Source organism: Vitis riparia, chromosome 8 (genome assembly GCF_004353265.1).
Source record: "Vitis riparia cultivar Riparia Gloire de Montpellier isolate 1030 chromosome 8, EGFV_Vit.rip_1.0, whole genome shotgun sequence".
NCBI classification, from domain to species: domain Eukaryota; kingdom Viridiplantae; phylum Streptophyta; class Magnoliopsida; order Vitales; family Vitaceae; genus Vitis; species Vitis riparia.
In genome coordinates, this window is record NC_048438.1 from 16391093 (window position 1) to 16407262 (window position 16170).

At 36.4% G+C, this 16170-nt stretch overlaps 2 protein-coding genes and 1 pseudogene across 2 annotated transcripts; 1 reads left to right on the forward strand and 2 right to left on the reverse strand.

Annotated features, from left to right (window-relative positions):
* The first annotated feature begins 704 nt into the window (after positions 1–704).
* LOC117919924 (30S ribosomal protein S31, chloroplastic) lies at positions 705–1482 on the forward strand. The gene is made up of 3 exons (XM_034837229.1): positions 705–946; positions 1036–1100; positions 1190–1482. Exons 1-3 carry the CDS (start codon positions 787–789, stop codon positions 1319–1321), a joined length of 357 nt encoding a protein of 118 aa, XP_034693120.1. The 5' UTR covers positions 705–786; the 3' UTR covers positions 1322–1482.
* Positions 1483–5479: 3997 nt separating this feature from the next.
* Positions 5480–7142, reverse strand: LOC117919693 (lactosylceramide 4-alpha-galactosyltransferase-like). Its single transcript, XM_034836923.1, has one exon. It carries the CDS (start codon positions 6924–6926, stop codon positions 5676–5678), a length of 1251 nt encoding a protein of 416 aa, XP_034692814.1. The 5' UTR covers positions 6927–7142; the 3' UTR covers positions 5480–5675.
* Positions 7143–13223: 6081 nt separating this feature from the next.
* Positions 13224–14853, reverse strand: LOC117921210 (annotated as a pseudogene).
* Between the last annotated feature and the right edge of the window lie 1317 nt (positions 14854–16170).

Consider the following 16170-nt stretch of genomic DNA (forward strand, 5'->3'; position numbering starts at 1 on the left):
TACATAGTTTGGTCATTTGATTAATAAGATAATAAAAATAAAAAAGTTCATTAAATATATTCTATTTAATACTTATCAAAATTTAATAAATCCTATAATTTTATAATCAGACATAACAAAGATGGAGTTTGTTTTATAATGAATAAGATATAAACGAGTCAAAAATCTAATTCTCTCAGTATGATGTACTTTCATTTATTTATCTCATACAAATATGTGATAAAAATGTATATTTGTTGCATAATGTTATTTATTTTATATATATATATATATATATATATATATATATATATATATATATATATATTTTTTTTTTTTTTTTTTAATTACACAAATGTTATAGAAAGGCCCCATTTTAGGGTCGGGCTCTGCCCTTCAATTGGAAACCGAATTTTGGGTTGGACCCTCAACTTAAAATTCCTCTCCATTCAGAGATTAATTCCTTTGCCACTTTCAATCATAAATTCAAAGTTCATATCACCTCGAGCTATATCGGCTTATCACTTTTCCAGTGGAATAACTTACCTCGGCTACATTTTTATTTGAAAAACGTGTTTGGTTTAGCCTCTGAGGCCCAAATTACCAGTACTTTCCTTTTCGGCCCAATATGCTCAATGGGCCTGGATCTCATTTTGGCCCTACCATGTTGTGAAACGTGGCATGAAACCTTCGGCCTTTTTGCTCACAGCACCTCCTTATCGGTTGCGTTCACTGGTTCTTGTTCTAGCGACCATCGCACACAGCCAACGTACCTTATCCATTTCTATCCATCTCTCCAGGTCAGCCATGGCCGCACTCATACTCGGAGCTCCTGCAATCGCTCCTCAATCACTAAATCTCTCTTCTCGCTTTTCATTTTCTCAATCCGAAACCCTCGCCGTTTCTTTCGACACTCGTTTCGTTTCACTCTCAATTTCTGCAACTTCTCCTCCACCAATCCCTTCTGGTATAATTAAACACGACTCTCACTCTCTTGACATGCATATATAAAAAATTATATTGCGGTGCCTTAAATTTTCTGTTCTTGTGCTTCAGTGTACTGTGGCAGAGGTGATAAGAAGACTGCAAAAGGAAAGCGGTTCAATCACTCCTTTGGAAATGTAAGTTTATTTGTTTCTTAAATTTTCTTATCTGTTTATTATGATGGTTTGATTTGGCGGTTGCGTTTGAAATTGGTTGCATAAAATAGGCAAGGCCTCGGAACAAGAAGAAAGGGAGAGGTCCTCCTAGGGCACCGATACCGCCTTCTCCCCCAAAGAAGGATCGCTTCGAAGATGATGAGGTTGTCAAAATTGAGATTGATGAATCTCTGTTCAATTGATGTGATTTCTGAATCTTGGACTGCTCTTCTTGTAATCACATTTTGATGGTCAATTTCACTTTTCTTTCCTGTTGTATTGCTTGTGATACTTCTATTTGTTTTCTCTTATTAGACTTCATTTAATTTAAATGAGTATTGATCATAAGTCCTTGTTCAGAGAAGTAATAATTCTGAAGCAATGTGCCTTGTTCATGCTTAATTTTGCAGGGCTGTATTTTGAAGAGCTAAGTTGTAACTAGAATAAGCTAGGATATCAAACAAAAAAGGAATGTAATCGTAAAGTTAAAGAGCAAGAAACAAAACTATGAAGGCTTACATTTTCTGAAAACAAGAGAGTATTTGTGATTCCAGCAATTGTTTTGTTTTTTTTCCATGGTTTCTCTTTTGCTTCAGACATCCAAATATCTTATCCTATCAAAGTTTAATGTATCATCCAATGTGGATAGGTGTCCATACCTCAAGGGGCTAATATGAGACCAAACAAACTCCCCACCCCTGAGATCAATGTTCTTCTGGAAAGTGATTAGCCTTGAGACATAGTGTTGATAGATAGAAACGATCTGGTATGTTTCTGATCAAACAGATTGAGACATGGTGTTGCACATTGATGGCATATCACTGGTCTTGCATATATCTCAGTTTTGACTTCATTTTGACAAATAAGAATCTGTGGATGCTAGAGTAAAACAAACTAGGTTCACTTTTTTTATGTCTATCCTCTATCAGTTCCTCTGTTTCTGTTGTACAGAAGCTCATTCCTTCAACTTAGTCCATTTCAACTCTATATAATAATCTTTCTAGGTGGAGATGTTAGTTAAAGTGCATCTCTTCCTATTTCAAAGAGTATTAGAATATGGTTTCATTAGAAGCATTTTGCAATTGCTATATATGAAAGAAATTAACATTGTTATGGAGCCTCTCTTATTCATAGTGACTTCCTATCAATGTTTTCACTTATCTTTTCTTTTCTTGCTTGCCTGAGATTGTTGGAATTATTGTGGCCTTCATGACCACATGAAGTTAATCTCCAATCTTCTAAAGGTTCATGACCAAAGTTATGAACCTAATGTATTTACATTTCTCATACTATATATCTAATGTATGTGGGAAGATTAAATGGATAAGGTATATGGAGAAATACAAGGCATCATGACCAAAGTCATGAACCTACCAGATTGTGTACAAGACACAATGACCAAAGTCATGTTCCTACATTAAAGTTTTTATTGTATGAATAATACATGGAATTGGAAAAGGTGGATTTATGTATCTAGAAGAAAGTGTTCATTTGTAACCCTTGATGGAAGGTCACTTGACATGATATAAAAAGACTCTTGGTCCCTCTCTCCACTCATCCTAAGTTTGTGAGGTTTCCCATCATTTGTACAAACATTTAAGTATGAGAGAGTGAGGGAAGATACAATGTGCCAATGTTGATATGAGGTGACAAGGTGCTAGCAGCATTACAAACAATATACGTAAGGTGATCTTTATCACTATGTCACAAGGTGAGTTTTTGTAGATCTATTTTTGGTTCATTAAATTAGAATTATGATATCCTATTTACATCATTCTCTAATGAAGATTAGATAAAGACCAACGGATAGGTAGACAGTTAAATGTTTGATAATTATTACATCTCTTTACTCACAGGATAGATCTTATCTTGTGACAGTATAATGGAGCTCAGTAAAGAGGCTTGATGACTGAACACTACTATATCCTATCTCTCCTATCCTTCAATGTGATATTTTGTTAAATCATACTATGCTGCAAAGAATAGGTCATGGTGCAAAGAAAACAATCACCACCTCATTCAAATTACATTATATGTTGAAAATTTAGATATGGTAGAAGATGGCACTGTTTCTGATTAACTGTGTATCTACTATGTATGTATTATGCACATGCCTTGCTTCATGATTTTATGCACATGCGGTGATTCAAACCTCTAAGCACTAGAGTTAAGGATCCTCGTTAATCATATATGCTTTATAGAATATCAACATGCTAGTTCAATTTTGTTCAGTAGCAAGTTATTTTATAGCTCAGATTAAAAAAAAATTTAAACTATTTTCTGCTGGACGAGCATTATCAAGAATTAAGATCAGTTGTGTTATGTCATCCATGATGGATAATTATGTCTTAATTCCAGGATGTACTTGTTATCAACCTTTTTTTGTGTAGCAAGAAGAGTTTTATGTACAGAATAAAAGCAAAAACAGGTGAACCTAAAGTTTGAGTGGGGAAGCCAAGAGCTAAGTATTTCTCAGTGGATAGTTAAAATCGCTTTAACTCATTGATGAGAACTTCCAACTTGTGGAAATGTTGCACTTATCCCCTATAGGAGAGGGTTGTGGAAGGTTGACATCGAACTTAAAACATATAGTCATACCCAATGAACAGATGATCCCTATGGGCATGGGTGTGTATGTACATATTCATTTCAGCCAAAACATTTGCTTCCAAATCAATGAGATTGAGTTTATAATTAATTTTCTTAATATCTTCAGTAATTTGCTATGATCCTTTCAGTAGACCATTAGATTTTCTTTTGGTGTCGGTTTGTCTCATTGAATGGCTGGAGTACTTGCAATGTTCTAGCCTGCAAATTATTTTCTGTGTTTTCCCCTCAAAGAAGTCTCACTTTGTCGGTTGGATCTTTCCATCTAGTTTATCTTGGGCGTGTCAAAACTTCCCCAGTGACATGGAGCAAAGAAGAAAGTAAATAACTTGTAGATACCTCAGTTTGATTCATTGGTTGGAGTTTCATCACATAATTTATTCAACTTACGTTTACTAGAACAAGTTGTTGATTCATTTGTTGGAGTTTCTTCACGCGATTTATTCAACTTACATTTATTGGAACAAGATGTAAGGTCACAGACATCAGTGCTCAAAGAAATGTTGACTGAGGGAGATAGTAGGGTCGCAGAGATCCGTGGTGTGAAGAAATGTTGACTGAGGGGGATACTTACTGGGAGAAGAAAGCTAGGAGTGAATAGCTAATGCACTCGAGTAAAAAAAATGTTGGATTCTTATTAGAAACAGGAAGAATAACTTCAAAGCCATGAAAGCTCACAATAGCAAAAATAAAAATAAAAATAATAAAAACAAAATTATTAAAGAAGAAGAAGAAGAAAAACACCAAGGGTTTTGTTCTAATTGGAATATTGGAGATCTAGGTGCCGCTGCTCTACATATGCATCATGTAATATTTCATAGCTCAACAAAAAATTGAATAGTCTAATATATTCCAACCTTGTCCTTTTATGCACAAATCAACTTCAAACTTCCCTCAGAACAAAGCCGAGTACAAAAAAGTGTTCCTTATTGCCGGCCTTCACAATTCTTTATTGGGAATTTTAGTCATCTCAGTTCCTTGACGTATTCCCTTTTCTTTCAATGTTTCTCCATAAAAAAGGTATGTTTTTCATTTATTAGTGCTAAAATACTTTTAAACCAGTATGGTACCTGAGATCAGTGAAGAAGACTTTGAAGAGACATCTGAAATCATCGACCCAGAAGTCCAAAAACAAAGAATCAGGCAGATTATAGAGTACCAGAAATCCGTTTGCTTGTCTTCTACCTTTTCTTCTTCAGTTGCTTCATGTTCCTCGCTATCTTCCTCCCACAAGGGCAATAGTTTGTTAGAGTCGATAGAACGAGGAAGATTCTCTCTGGGGAGATTGTTTGAGATGGAGCACGCCAGTTTGGCAACCCATTGGCAGGATTTCAATGGTTCACCCATGATTAAGCCTATATCCTTACGGGACAATGATAGAGATGATAGATTTCATGATCCTTGGATGTCCATCAGGCAGATTGGACCCACCAGAGATCTTGGACCTGATGAGTTTGGACTGGAGAATAGGGAGGCGAGAATTATGACTCGCAAGTTAAGCAGAACAAAGTCATTTCGCAGATTGCCAGGATTTGGTTGCTGCATATGCAGAGGCTTCTGGTTCAAGTTGAAGTCGAGACAACCCCAGATTATGGTCTGCCGTAGAAAGTTCTGATTAATCTTCACTTATGAGTCAGTCAATGTAGCATGTAAACATAAATGAATATCAATGGAACTTTTTGCCCGAATGAGATTAACATGTAAATAATTATCTTATTTACATTGAAAAAAGAAAAAAAAATTGAATTTAAAAAGAAACAAAATACTACTACTACTAATAATAATAATAATAACAATGGTCTCGTGGGGAAAAAAAAATTACAATCTAGAACCAGGAGCTTATTGAGCAACAGAGAGATCTGATTCTTATCTCAGTAAGAGGCGCCCATTAATTCTTCTCCGTTTGTGGCTTTGCCACAGGTAGTTCCATTTAGCCGAAAGGCATCCCCTTTAAGAAGTATATACATGCTCGCAAATGGAACAGTGATCCAAAATTAATCTGGCTATGATGCTTCCTGGCTCAATTTTCAATTTGCTACTTTGTTTGTTCCATAGGTGCACACCATAAGCCTCCTTGCCTAGCTGCAGCAACTTCGTTTCCAACCATTTTGAAGTGACCTGATCCTTCGGTCGCGGAAAATAATCTCCAATCCGGTTCCAATCCACAGGGTAGAAAGCCATTGGAGGCAACACAGTAAAGTTATACCCGGGCCTTCTGGCCACTCTGTTGACGACTCTAGAAACCAGGTAGGGTCCATTATGCCCCCATTTGTTCCCATCAAAAGTCAAGGCAAACTCCTCTATGAACTTGTATACCAGTGGATGATTCTTGTCAAAGATCAGAACCGCATTATTCAATCTGGACCAGTTCCCAGACACTGGATCAATGCTCTGTGCTCCAATTGTATTTCTCAAACTGGAAAACTTGTTCAGTATGATGAAATCGGTGTCCAAGTAAACACCTCCATACTTGTACAGAACTGCGAGTCTGAGCAGATTGGATAAATTCTGAGCTAATGGTATCTCACCGGGGTCCTTGTTCCCGCTCTTCATCTCAACAAACCAAGCTTCAGCCGGGGTGTCCTTGAACAGAAAAGACGCGTCTGGTGCGACTGCAAGCACTCGAAACTCTCGATCTTGGAGAGGTTTTAGGATTCTATCCCCTAGCCTGGAATCCAACGTTGGTGATAGAATCGTCAAGCATCCATGAGGATGGGCTTTGAAGAGACTGTCCATGGCAATAAACTCCCTTCTTCCGAAAGACTCCGCTGGGGAAATCCACGTCATGAAGAACCGAACCTCACACTTGCCGTTGAAAAAACTCCGGACACGGCCTTCAAATTGCTGTGTCAGTCTCGTTGACTTGAATATCTCAAACTCTGGAAGTACCGTCCGAAACCACGCTATCCTTTCCTCCTCCGTGACATTGATTGGAGGATTAAAATTCCTCTGATCTTCACTGTAATCTCTCTCAACCTCTTCTTTCACGGAATTCAGTGGTATTTGCCGTGCCCCCCCGGTTTCTCTATTGTATACAACCGGAAAATTCTCCTGAGTTCCAAAGGCAATAGAATGGAGAGAAAGATTGTATATGAAACTATCTGCAAAAATCAAAAGCATGAAAGCTGCTGCACATGAAATGGTGGAGAAGATAGGCGTCTTGGCACGGCCAAGTGTCCGAAATTCAAACATGTTTTTCATCCTCTAATCTCCCTATCCCAATCCCAAGCGTGCGTAGTTATCAACAAGAAGCAAGACTCAAAGACAGGTCCACCATGGCGGCTGAAACAAAGAGAAGGATGATACAAAGAAAAGAGCAAAGAGGGCGTCTTTGTTGCCTTATTTCTATATGCAGAGCTTTATTTTATTCAGCATCAGCGAACCAATGTGAAACGGTCTGGGTTTGAAACTTTCCAATCGTTTTCTTTTTGCAGTGAGTCATACATGGAGAATATGGACTCCGCCAACGACGTAACATAGTGTGAGATTTGGAATAAATACGGGATTGGCTATTGCACCCCCGCACGCCACGTAAGCTACTAATTAATTTCAATTTCATCTCATCCCAAATTAACTTTGAATTTTTTAAGATAATACCATATCGGATGAATCTTGGTGACTCTTATTTCATGGACATGGCATCCTTATCCCTACTCCTTTGGAGGGTATCTTTTCTTTTACAGCAAATCTCTCCTATGATTCATACACGAAATTTCTATATAAAAAAAAATTTACAAATATATTGGCGGGGACCCTTTCTTCTTTCTTCAGTTGTTGAGGTAAGAGACTTGGGGTGATGAATCCTCAAAGGCAAAATATGCTCAAATTAAATAAAGTTTTTAATTTTATAAAACCCATTTGCCATTTTTACTTTAATAATTTATAATAATCGCTTTGATTAAAATTATTGCTACTTTCTTAAATCGTTGTAGTTACTGTACAATTATGGACAAAACCTTGTTAGGAATGATGGATTAATTGCTATAGTATGAATATTCTTAAATTATAGAAGGAAAAATAGGTGTATGTTTTGTGAAGTAGAACCATTTCCTAGTAATATGTGATTAGAATGGACTCTACATATAAAATATTATGATATTTACGTTATTATCTCTCAAGATGAACTTGAAATCATATCCAAAAAGAATGGAGAGATGAGCAACCACGTCTATATATATATATATATATATATATATATATATATATAAAATTTAAATTCATTTTAAATTTAAATAATTTTATAATTTTAGAATATTTATCAAAATAGGAAATTTTAAAATTGTGTTTTTGGAAAATCATTTTTTTTTCAAAAATAGGTTTAATAATACTAAATACCACACGGTTTATAAATTTGTATCAAACTAGGATTTATATCATTTCAAGAACAAAAGATTTGTTAATAATAATAGATATCCTTGCATTTACACATTTGTACATTTTTTTTAAGATAATATTATTTTTTGCGCTAAAAAATAATTTATTAATAAGAGATATCTCATATTTATAAATTTATACTCAAATCATTATTTAAGATAAAACCATATTTCAAAATAGGATTTCAAGTATAAACCTAATTTATAGGATTTCAAAATAATTTACAAATTGATAATATTTTTCAGACGTGAATATTTTTTTATAGAATTTTTAGTAAAAGTATATGTAATTGTACCAAAAAACCACAATTTTTGTGTGATGCCAAATTTTGTCCCTCCGAATGTAATAAAAATGGCATCCCCTTAATCAGGAAAAGGAAATAAATGAATGAAATAAGAAATAAGAATAGTAAAAGTAAATAATTTTTGAAGGAAAGGGAGTCGATAAGGGAAAGGAGAAGAAGTTGACCGCGATTAAATAGGTGCTGAAAATATGTCCCACGCAGAAAATGAGGGGAGTGGTCAGCCTCAGGAGGGCGGCCCATCGTATCCATCAAAGAAAAAGAAAAAAAACGAGTGGTGGGTTGATGATGGGAGGAAAATGGGGATTTGTTATACTACAAATAACATGTCCCTTGCCCAATGATTGACGCAGCCGGGCGCTTGGATCCTTCCCAGGCCACGTTGGTGGCAGGCCGAATGTCCTTTTCCTCTTTCAAATTTCTTTTCTACCCTTGAATTATTGCACTTCTGGGTATGAAGATTAGGATTAGGGTCAACATCTTGTGAAGTATTTAAAATAATTGAAACACCCAATCTTTAGCCACCACCTAGGACTGGAATGGCGCAGACTAAACTGCAGAGAGGTTCACCCTAGAAGCACACCATTTCCCCTAGTTCATGGTTTCATGTTTGGGACGCAAAAAAACTATTCTTTAATCCTCACCGAATCATCAACTTGCCTACGTGTAGTCATATAAAATTTTACTTCACTTGTTATCCATCATCTGCTGGCAGACGGAAAATAGTAAAAAAAAAGAAATTAAAAAGGAAGGGGGAAAAAGAGACATTTCTCTATCAAGTATCAGGGAGAAATTAATGGGTTTCATTGTCAACTAAAAGCATGCCCCAAATTTTGTTAATAGTAAGGTTTTAGTTTTATTCTGTCAATGGAAAAACTATGTTTACTGCAGGTTAGATTGGCGGCATACGGAAGGACATTAAGCCAAATGACAAAACATATTGCCGGTCCTTGTAGGGAATCTGGACTTGCGAAAGGGGTGTGATCGATTGCGGATTGGCGCTGACGTTTCAAACAAGAAGGGGTCTGTTTCAGACCATGACGCACGTCATTATGATTGAAGCAAATCCGATGCCACCATCCCCATTTTTTTATGTTGCGCTCATTGTCATGTGGCTAAAACATTTTCCTTCCTGAAGTAAAAAAAGAAATCTTCATTAAAAAAAATGTCTTCTAATAAGAGGATTTGTGATAATTTGGCAAGGAAGATGTTGAATATAAAGAAATGAACTAGAGAGGAAGTTTCTTGGATTTGAGAACTATCAAGTAAAATTAAAATTTATTACTATATAATATGATACTTTATATAATACATGTTATAACCTAAAATGTCAAATTCTTCATCTCTCTTTCTATTGGAAGTATGATTTAGAAGTTATGATTAACCAAATCTTTCTAGTTCGTTAAGAATGTTAACATTACATTTTTTATTATCAATTACTAGTGATCCAATAATCATAACATAATTACAATTAAAAAGACCCAAAGAAGCAAGATTATACTTTCATCTCTATATCTCTTTTTGTTATTCAAATACATTATTTCATGTCTTCTATAAATCTCTTTATATCGTGGAATGATAGTTCCTAGATACTTAAAGAAAAGACACCACCAATTAGATGGTACCAACGATGTAATTTGATCATATTGTTTATACTTAAATTTCATTTATTTGTACTGCAATGAGATTTATTTTATATACGTTTAATTTGTTTGTACACTAATTTTATGTGTTTGTACTTTTATTTAATGATTCAAATTTCATGCATATATTTCAAAGATCCAAATTCAAATTAAATAGATGTTAATTCAGTATCATATAATTTATTTTCTCTTACACCTTAAATCTTACGGGTGATAAGAGATATTGCAAATAAAAATACATCAATTATTATTATTTTCAAATAGATTCTTCAAGGATGTGAAGATCATTGATTAGCGGTTATGCAAACAACCAACAATGTCGACTACCTAAGGCTATGCAACAATGATGACATTTAACTACTATGAAAAGTGCAACACTAAACAATGAAAAAGGGATGATAATAATAAGACAAAATTTTTAATGCTATGAATGGATTTGGAGTGGCCTAAATATTACGCTCCACCTTCTATTATATATATATAATTAAATTATAAAAAGTTTAATTTATTTTTTATTTTCCAGTTTTTAATACATATAAAATAATAAATAAATAAAAACTACTTCTAAAAAAATATGAATTATAAAAATTTATAATATTATAAAAAATATTCATTTTAATATCATTAAAATTTTAAAAAATAAACTGCCCAACCACATTTAAATATTTTATTGAAACGAAAATAAAGGAGAACAAGATCAGGATCAAGATTTAAATAAAGGGAAAAAGATCAGGATGGATCACCCGTCCTGATTCCGTCCGAATCCAGCCTTTTGTCATCCCTACGTTGGAGTATGTCTCATTGCCATTGTCCGAATGTTCTGTTTCGGGTCAAATACAGCCACTCCCACGCTTAAGCCATAAGCGTCAATTAGAAAAATCAAACCAACCCCACGTCACCCGTCTCCAATCATTATCTAAGAATGGGAGAATGGTGCTTTTGCGATCGACTGTTCATGTCCAATTACAGCGGTTGAAAAAGGGGAGTGCATGTTTGGGGTGAAGTGTCTCATAGTAGGGGGATGATCCTATGTTTGCGGCCCGCAGGACCATTAAGAGCCGTACCCTTAGACCACTCATCTAGGCACGTGTTAACGTTACAACCACCGGTGGGAAGGAATCCGTGAATAGGGATAACGATTGATTCCTGGTGGGTGATCTTCATATCACGTCAAAATTCTGGTACAGCCAACTCAAACACAGCACCGTAATAATCAAGTTAAAATTGTAAATCAAAATAAGTCGTAGATTTTAAATACACTTGAAGGTCACGCTAAAGGGAAGTACTGGGCATATCCTCTGCAGCAAATAATACAATAATGATCGTTGAAGATTGGAAAAATGCTGAGCTCCAGAAAATAACAGAAGAACCGATTTATGTTATTGGGATTCCATATGACGGCGCTCCTGTTATGTTACCTGTGGCTTGACTCCATTTGAAGAATCAAACCAAGGAAAAGAGAAGTACTGCTATGAATACCTTCAAGCAATTCAATCTGAGAATCAGACTGTAGGAGTGGTAACAGCTTGATGAATATGATTCTTTTTTCTTATGTTTTATCTTCTACTCACACATAACCGAGGATGAGGATCATTCAGGCTCGTTTGTTCCTTGAAATCTAGCAATATGATGTTGGAGATGATACATATCAGCAAGTTTTGATTAATATTAAATTACTACGATGTTCATAAAATTGAACCATACAGAACATAAATTTGTGCCTCCCATTATCAGTTACATTACAAGCTGTGAGAGGGAAGTTACCACAGTTACAGACTACACTGGCTTATTTATTAGAGCACAACCCCATAAATGATTTAGACTGAATCTTCCTAGTCATGGACCATAATCGGAAATTTATCAATTCAATTTAAGATTTAGTATTATAACCTATACCCAATTCTCTTGTCTTGAGAGCATTAGACAGATTAACATGGCAAAGCCTTCTTTGATGTTTGCTACCACTCCATTTTAAGGCAACATGAAATTCTACCATGGTGGAATGTGATAGTTGTCATCTTGCAGATACAATTCTTGAAATCCCTTCTCTTGTACTATGACAAAGAAGAATCCATCGGTGAATGATGCCAGAGGAACAGTCACCTGGCAACAATGTTCTGGAAAACCCTATACAATGGCACTCGTTTGGGTTTTCTATAGCATAAATTCAACAGGGATGAATGAGCTGCTCTAGATTAATGTCAACCTGCAAATCTGCTACTTTCTTTGCCTAAGTTTTCAAAGTGGCCCTGCAATCAGGACAGGGGAGAGACATTCTTGGTGGTTGCTTGTATCTAAAATATTTTGTACCTCATCTTAATCTTACTATGCACTATTCCTGAGGGTGATCAGATTTTTATACTTGCAACAGTTCATCTGCAAGCATGCAGCAGATCTTTTTCTTGAACTAGATGGAAATTGAAAACTATTATTTTTTATTTTTTGTTGTTCCCTTTATTCTTCCAGTAAGGTATAAGGAGGATAAGGAATCACCTACCATTTGGGAGTAGGGGAGCATTTGGAAATAACCTTTTCCATATTATACTTGTTATTGTCACTATTATTAGACATGACTAGGAGCTTTTAGCCTCTTATAATAAAAGAAAACATTCATCCAATACCAACACAAAGATCAAACAGCCTTAATCCAAAAATTATGCCAACAAAAACGATTCATGTATCTAACGAATCAACAGCCATTAACTTCAACTACATCTGGTGCACAACAATAACAAACATTACATGCTTCCCCAACTACAAGAAGAAGGCCCAGCGCTGTCAAATTACATAATGCTACCAATGAATTGATTTTCCTTCACATCTCACTCAATCTCAGAAGATGATTCCAAATGAGAGTCATGCTCCACTTCGTTATAATAGCTAGAAGGCAGTATTAGTAAGGGGAGGCAGTGATTGGTATTTAGTAATGAAGGGCGATTGTTATGATGGTCAACAATGGCGAGGTGAAGAGATGGGCGACAAGTAAAAAGTGGCGGTATAGATGGAGATGCATCATTCACAATTAGAGCTCATAAGGGTGATTAAAATTGAAAAGGTCAACAATTAGGAACAAGAGAGTATTGTTTCACCAAATATTGTTCCATAAATGAAATCTAGAGTAGAAGACCAGCTGGTCATGTGGGAAGTGGCAAAGCACATAGCAACCACAATACCCATCTTCTTGACCCCTTCAACAACATGAAATCAATATAAACAAGAATTCCAAATCACCTCCTCTTAACTGCTGCAAAGAAAATTTAGATTCTTGTCCAAGAAAACTTGACCTGTGGACTTCTAGAAGATATTGCTAGGGCTCAAGCATAAGACAGGCAAACTATACATAGCTCAAGCATTCATTACATGGCAATATTGAGTGGTCTACCTATACTTGGTTATTTCTGCTAAGTTTCATCAATCATGTCCTTAATACTATGTACTTCCAGGACAGCATCACAAATATCCATTCGTTCTCTTGGTGATTCCTTAGAACATGCAACTCCTATTCCAAGTATAGAAATTAAACAAACGCTGACACTGGCCGCTTCCTCCTCTTCTCCTCCCAAGAGTGTCCGTACATGATCCACAATCTCCATTGCTCCTCCTGCCAAAGTCATGTCCACAAACTTATGAAGGCTGAGGCCATCGTTGAACATGTCATCAGTAGGTTTTTTCCCTGTGAACATTTCCAACAAGATGGCTATACACATCCCCTTGAGTTGACAGATCACTACCCATGCCATACTAGCAGTTCAACAATAACACATCTCACATAAAAATTGCAGCAATCACCTGTATGTTTTACTAGAACAAAGGGAGAAAAAAAGAAAAGGCTTAGTCACCTGGAGCAGCATATCCAATGGTTCATTTTAAAACAACTGAGCTGGTCTGAATATGAGAATTTTCATTGATGTGATGATGAAGGAACCTTGCAAGACCAAAATCACCCACATGAGCATTCTTATCATTGTCTAGAAGAACGTTACTTGGTTTTATATCACAATGTATGATTGGATCTTGGCGTTGGTTATGAAGATAATCCAAGGCTGAACCCACACCAATTGCTATATTTAATCGCTGAAGAAGGTTTAGACTCCTCTGCCCATGTGCATTCCCTACTGGGGCAAACTGATGCAACCAAGTCTCGAGGCTCCCATTTGGCATGTATTCATAAACTAGGGCTTTGAAGTCATTACCATGAAAGTCAACGCTTGAGCAAGCAGTTATGATCTTGACAAGATTCCGAGGCCGAATGTTTCTCAAAGCTTCGCACTCAGGCCATGAAACTCTTGGAAACTCCTCTGTTCTGAAGGTTGAATACCTTCACTGCAATGACTGTTTCGTTTGGATGAAGAATTCCCTTGTATACTGAGCCAAAGCTTCCTGTACCAATCAAATGGGCTGAAGAGAATCCATCTGTTGCTTTGACAAGCAACCCATAAGAAATATTCATAAATCGGTCCTGCAACAGAGATTCCGAGGGTTGGCCTTTGCTCACTTTTTTAAGCCGATGAAGGATTATACAGGACATCAAAATTATTCCCGAAAGTCCTATAGGGATTGTTAATTCGAGGGCGAGAGACATTTTCTACTTTCTCTTTTGGTCTTTAGAGCATCTTGGCAACTGTAATTCAGGTATACCCCCACAAAGCCTGTCATTTCCAGCAATTGAAATTGCACTTGCATTTCTGAAAACTCCATCTACTGGTATCTCACCTTCGAAATCATTCAAAGAAAGGTTCAAATTCCTCAAGGGAATAGTAGCCAAGTATCTTGGAATTTCACCCGACAGGTTGTTGTGTGAAAGATCTAGCTCTTCGAGACCTCTCAGAGTATTCAACGACTGTGGGATGTCCCCACCAAAGGAATTATCATACATATAAAGGCGTTCCAATCTAATACAACTGCCAAGACTGCTAGGAATATCACCAGATAACTGGTTTTGGGAAATGTCCAATTCAACAAGGTTTCTCAAGTTACCCACTTCCCAGGGTAGTAAACCACTGAGACTATTTCGAGCCAGGTTGAGGGATTTCGCTAAAGATGATAGGCCAATAACTTCTCGGGGTATGTCACCACTTATGTTATTGCCATAAAGATGCAACAATATCAAATTGTGGCAATTTCCAAGAGTTGAAGGTATACTTCCCTGAAAATTATTTTCCTCTAACCAGAGCTGGTTCAACAATGTTAAGTTTCCGATAGAGGAAGGGATTACCCTGACAACTTATTTTTATCGAAACCCACTTCTTGTAGCTTGTGAAGATTCCCATTGGAGGTTGGAATACTTCCTGTGAATTGATTTTTGTGCATATCTAATGCAATTAAGTTTGCGAGATTCCAATGCCTGTTGGGATGTTTCCAGAGATTTGATTTGCTGCGAATGATAGCCACTGGAGTTGGGTTGAGAGGTTGCCCAAGGAATTGGGTAACACCCCTCCTAAATTATTATCACTTAGGAACAATATTTTCAATTGCTGCTGTTGGTCAAGGAGGAGACGAAACTTAGGTCATTGGCTTCCCCACTTCCCAAATAGTTACTAAACACAGCCAACCGTCTGAGGTTGTGGAGATTTCCAAAACTAATAGCCACCATACCAGAAAATTTATTCGATGACAGGTCAAGTATTTCAAGATTTGATGTATTTGATAATGATACCGGAATGGGTCCACTAAGCCTATTTACGTGGACAGAAAAGAGCTGAAGCTTAGAGAGAGTGGACCATAAATCCAATGGAAGACTTCCTTTCAATTGATTAAATGCAACACCAAATTGAGTAAGAGATGTAAGGTTGGAGATCTATGGAGGGAACGTACCGGATAGTTGATTCGTGGAGAGTACAAGGGTCACTAAGCTTTGTAGGCGACCCAGTGAATGTGGGATACTTCCGTTCAACTCATTGGAAGCTGCAACAAGAACTCTGAGAGATGACAAGTTCCCAAAAGTAGGTGCTATGGTACCCGTCAAACTGTTGTAATCAATAAAAAGTTGCAGCATGTTGGATAAGGAGCCGAGCTCAGAAGGAACTTCTCCCCAGAAATTGTTGTTGCCCAGGTCAAGGATTCTCATATTAGAACATTGAGAAAGGTTAGCTGGGATTTGTCCTTCCAACCAGTTATTTGTCAAGTT

Bases quoted from the DNA above. Each gene is read 5' to 3' on its own strand.
- LOC117919924 (XM_034837229.1), top strand. From the start codon at position 787: ATGGCCGCACTCATACTCGGAGCTCCTGCAATCGCTCCTCAATCACTA. The intron at 947-1,035 runs GTATAATTAAAC...CTTGTGCTTCAG, and splicing joins TCCTCCACCAATCCCTTCTG to TGTACTGTGGCAGAGGTGAT. The intron at 1,101-1,189 runs GTAAGTTTATTT...TGCATAAAATAG, and splicing joins TCAATCACTCCTTTGGAAAT to GCAAGGCCTCGGAACAAGAA.
- LOC117919693 (XM_034836923.1), bottom strand. From the start codon at position 6,926: ATGAAAAACATGTTTGAATTTCGGACACTTGGCCGTGCCAAGACGCCT.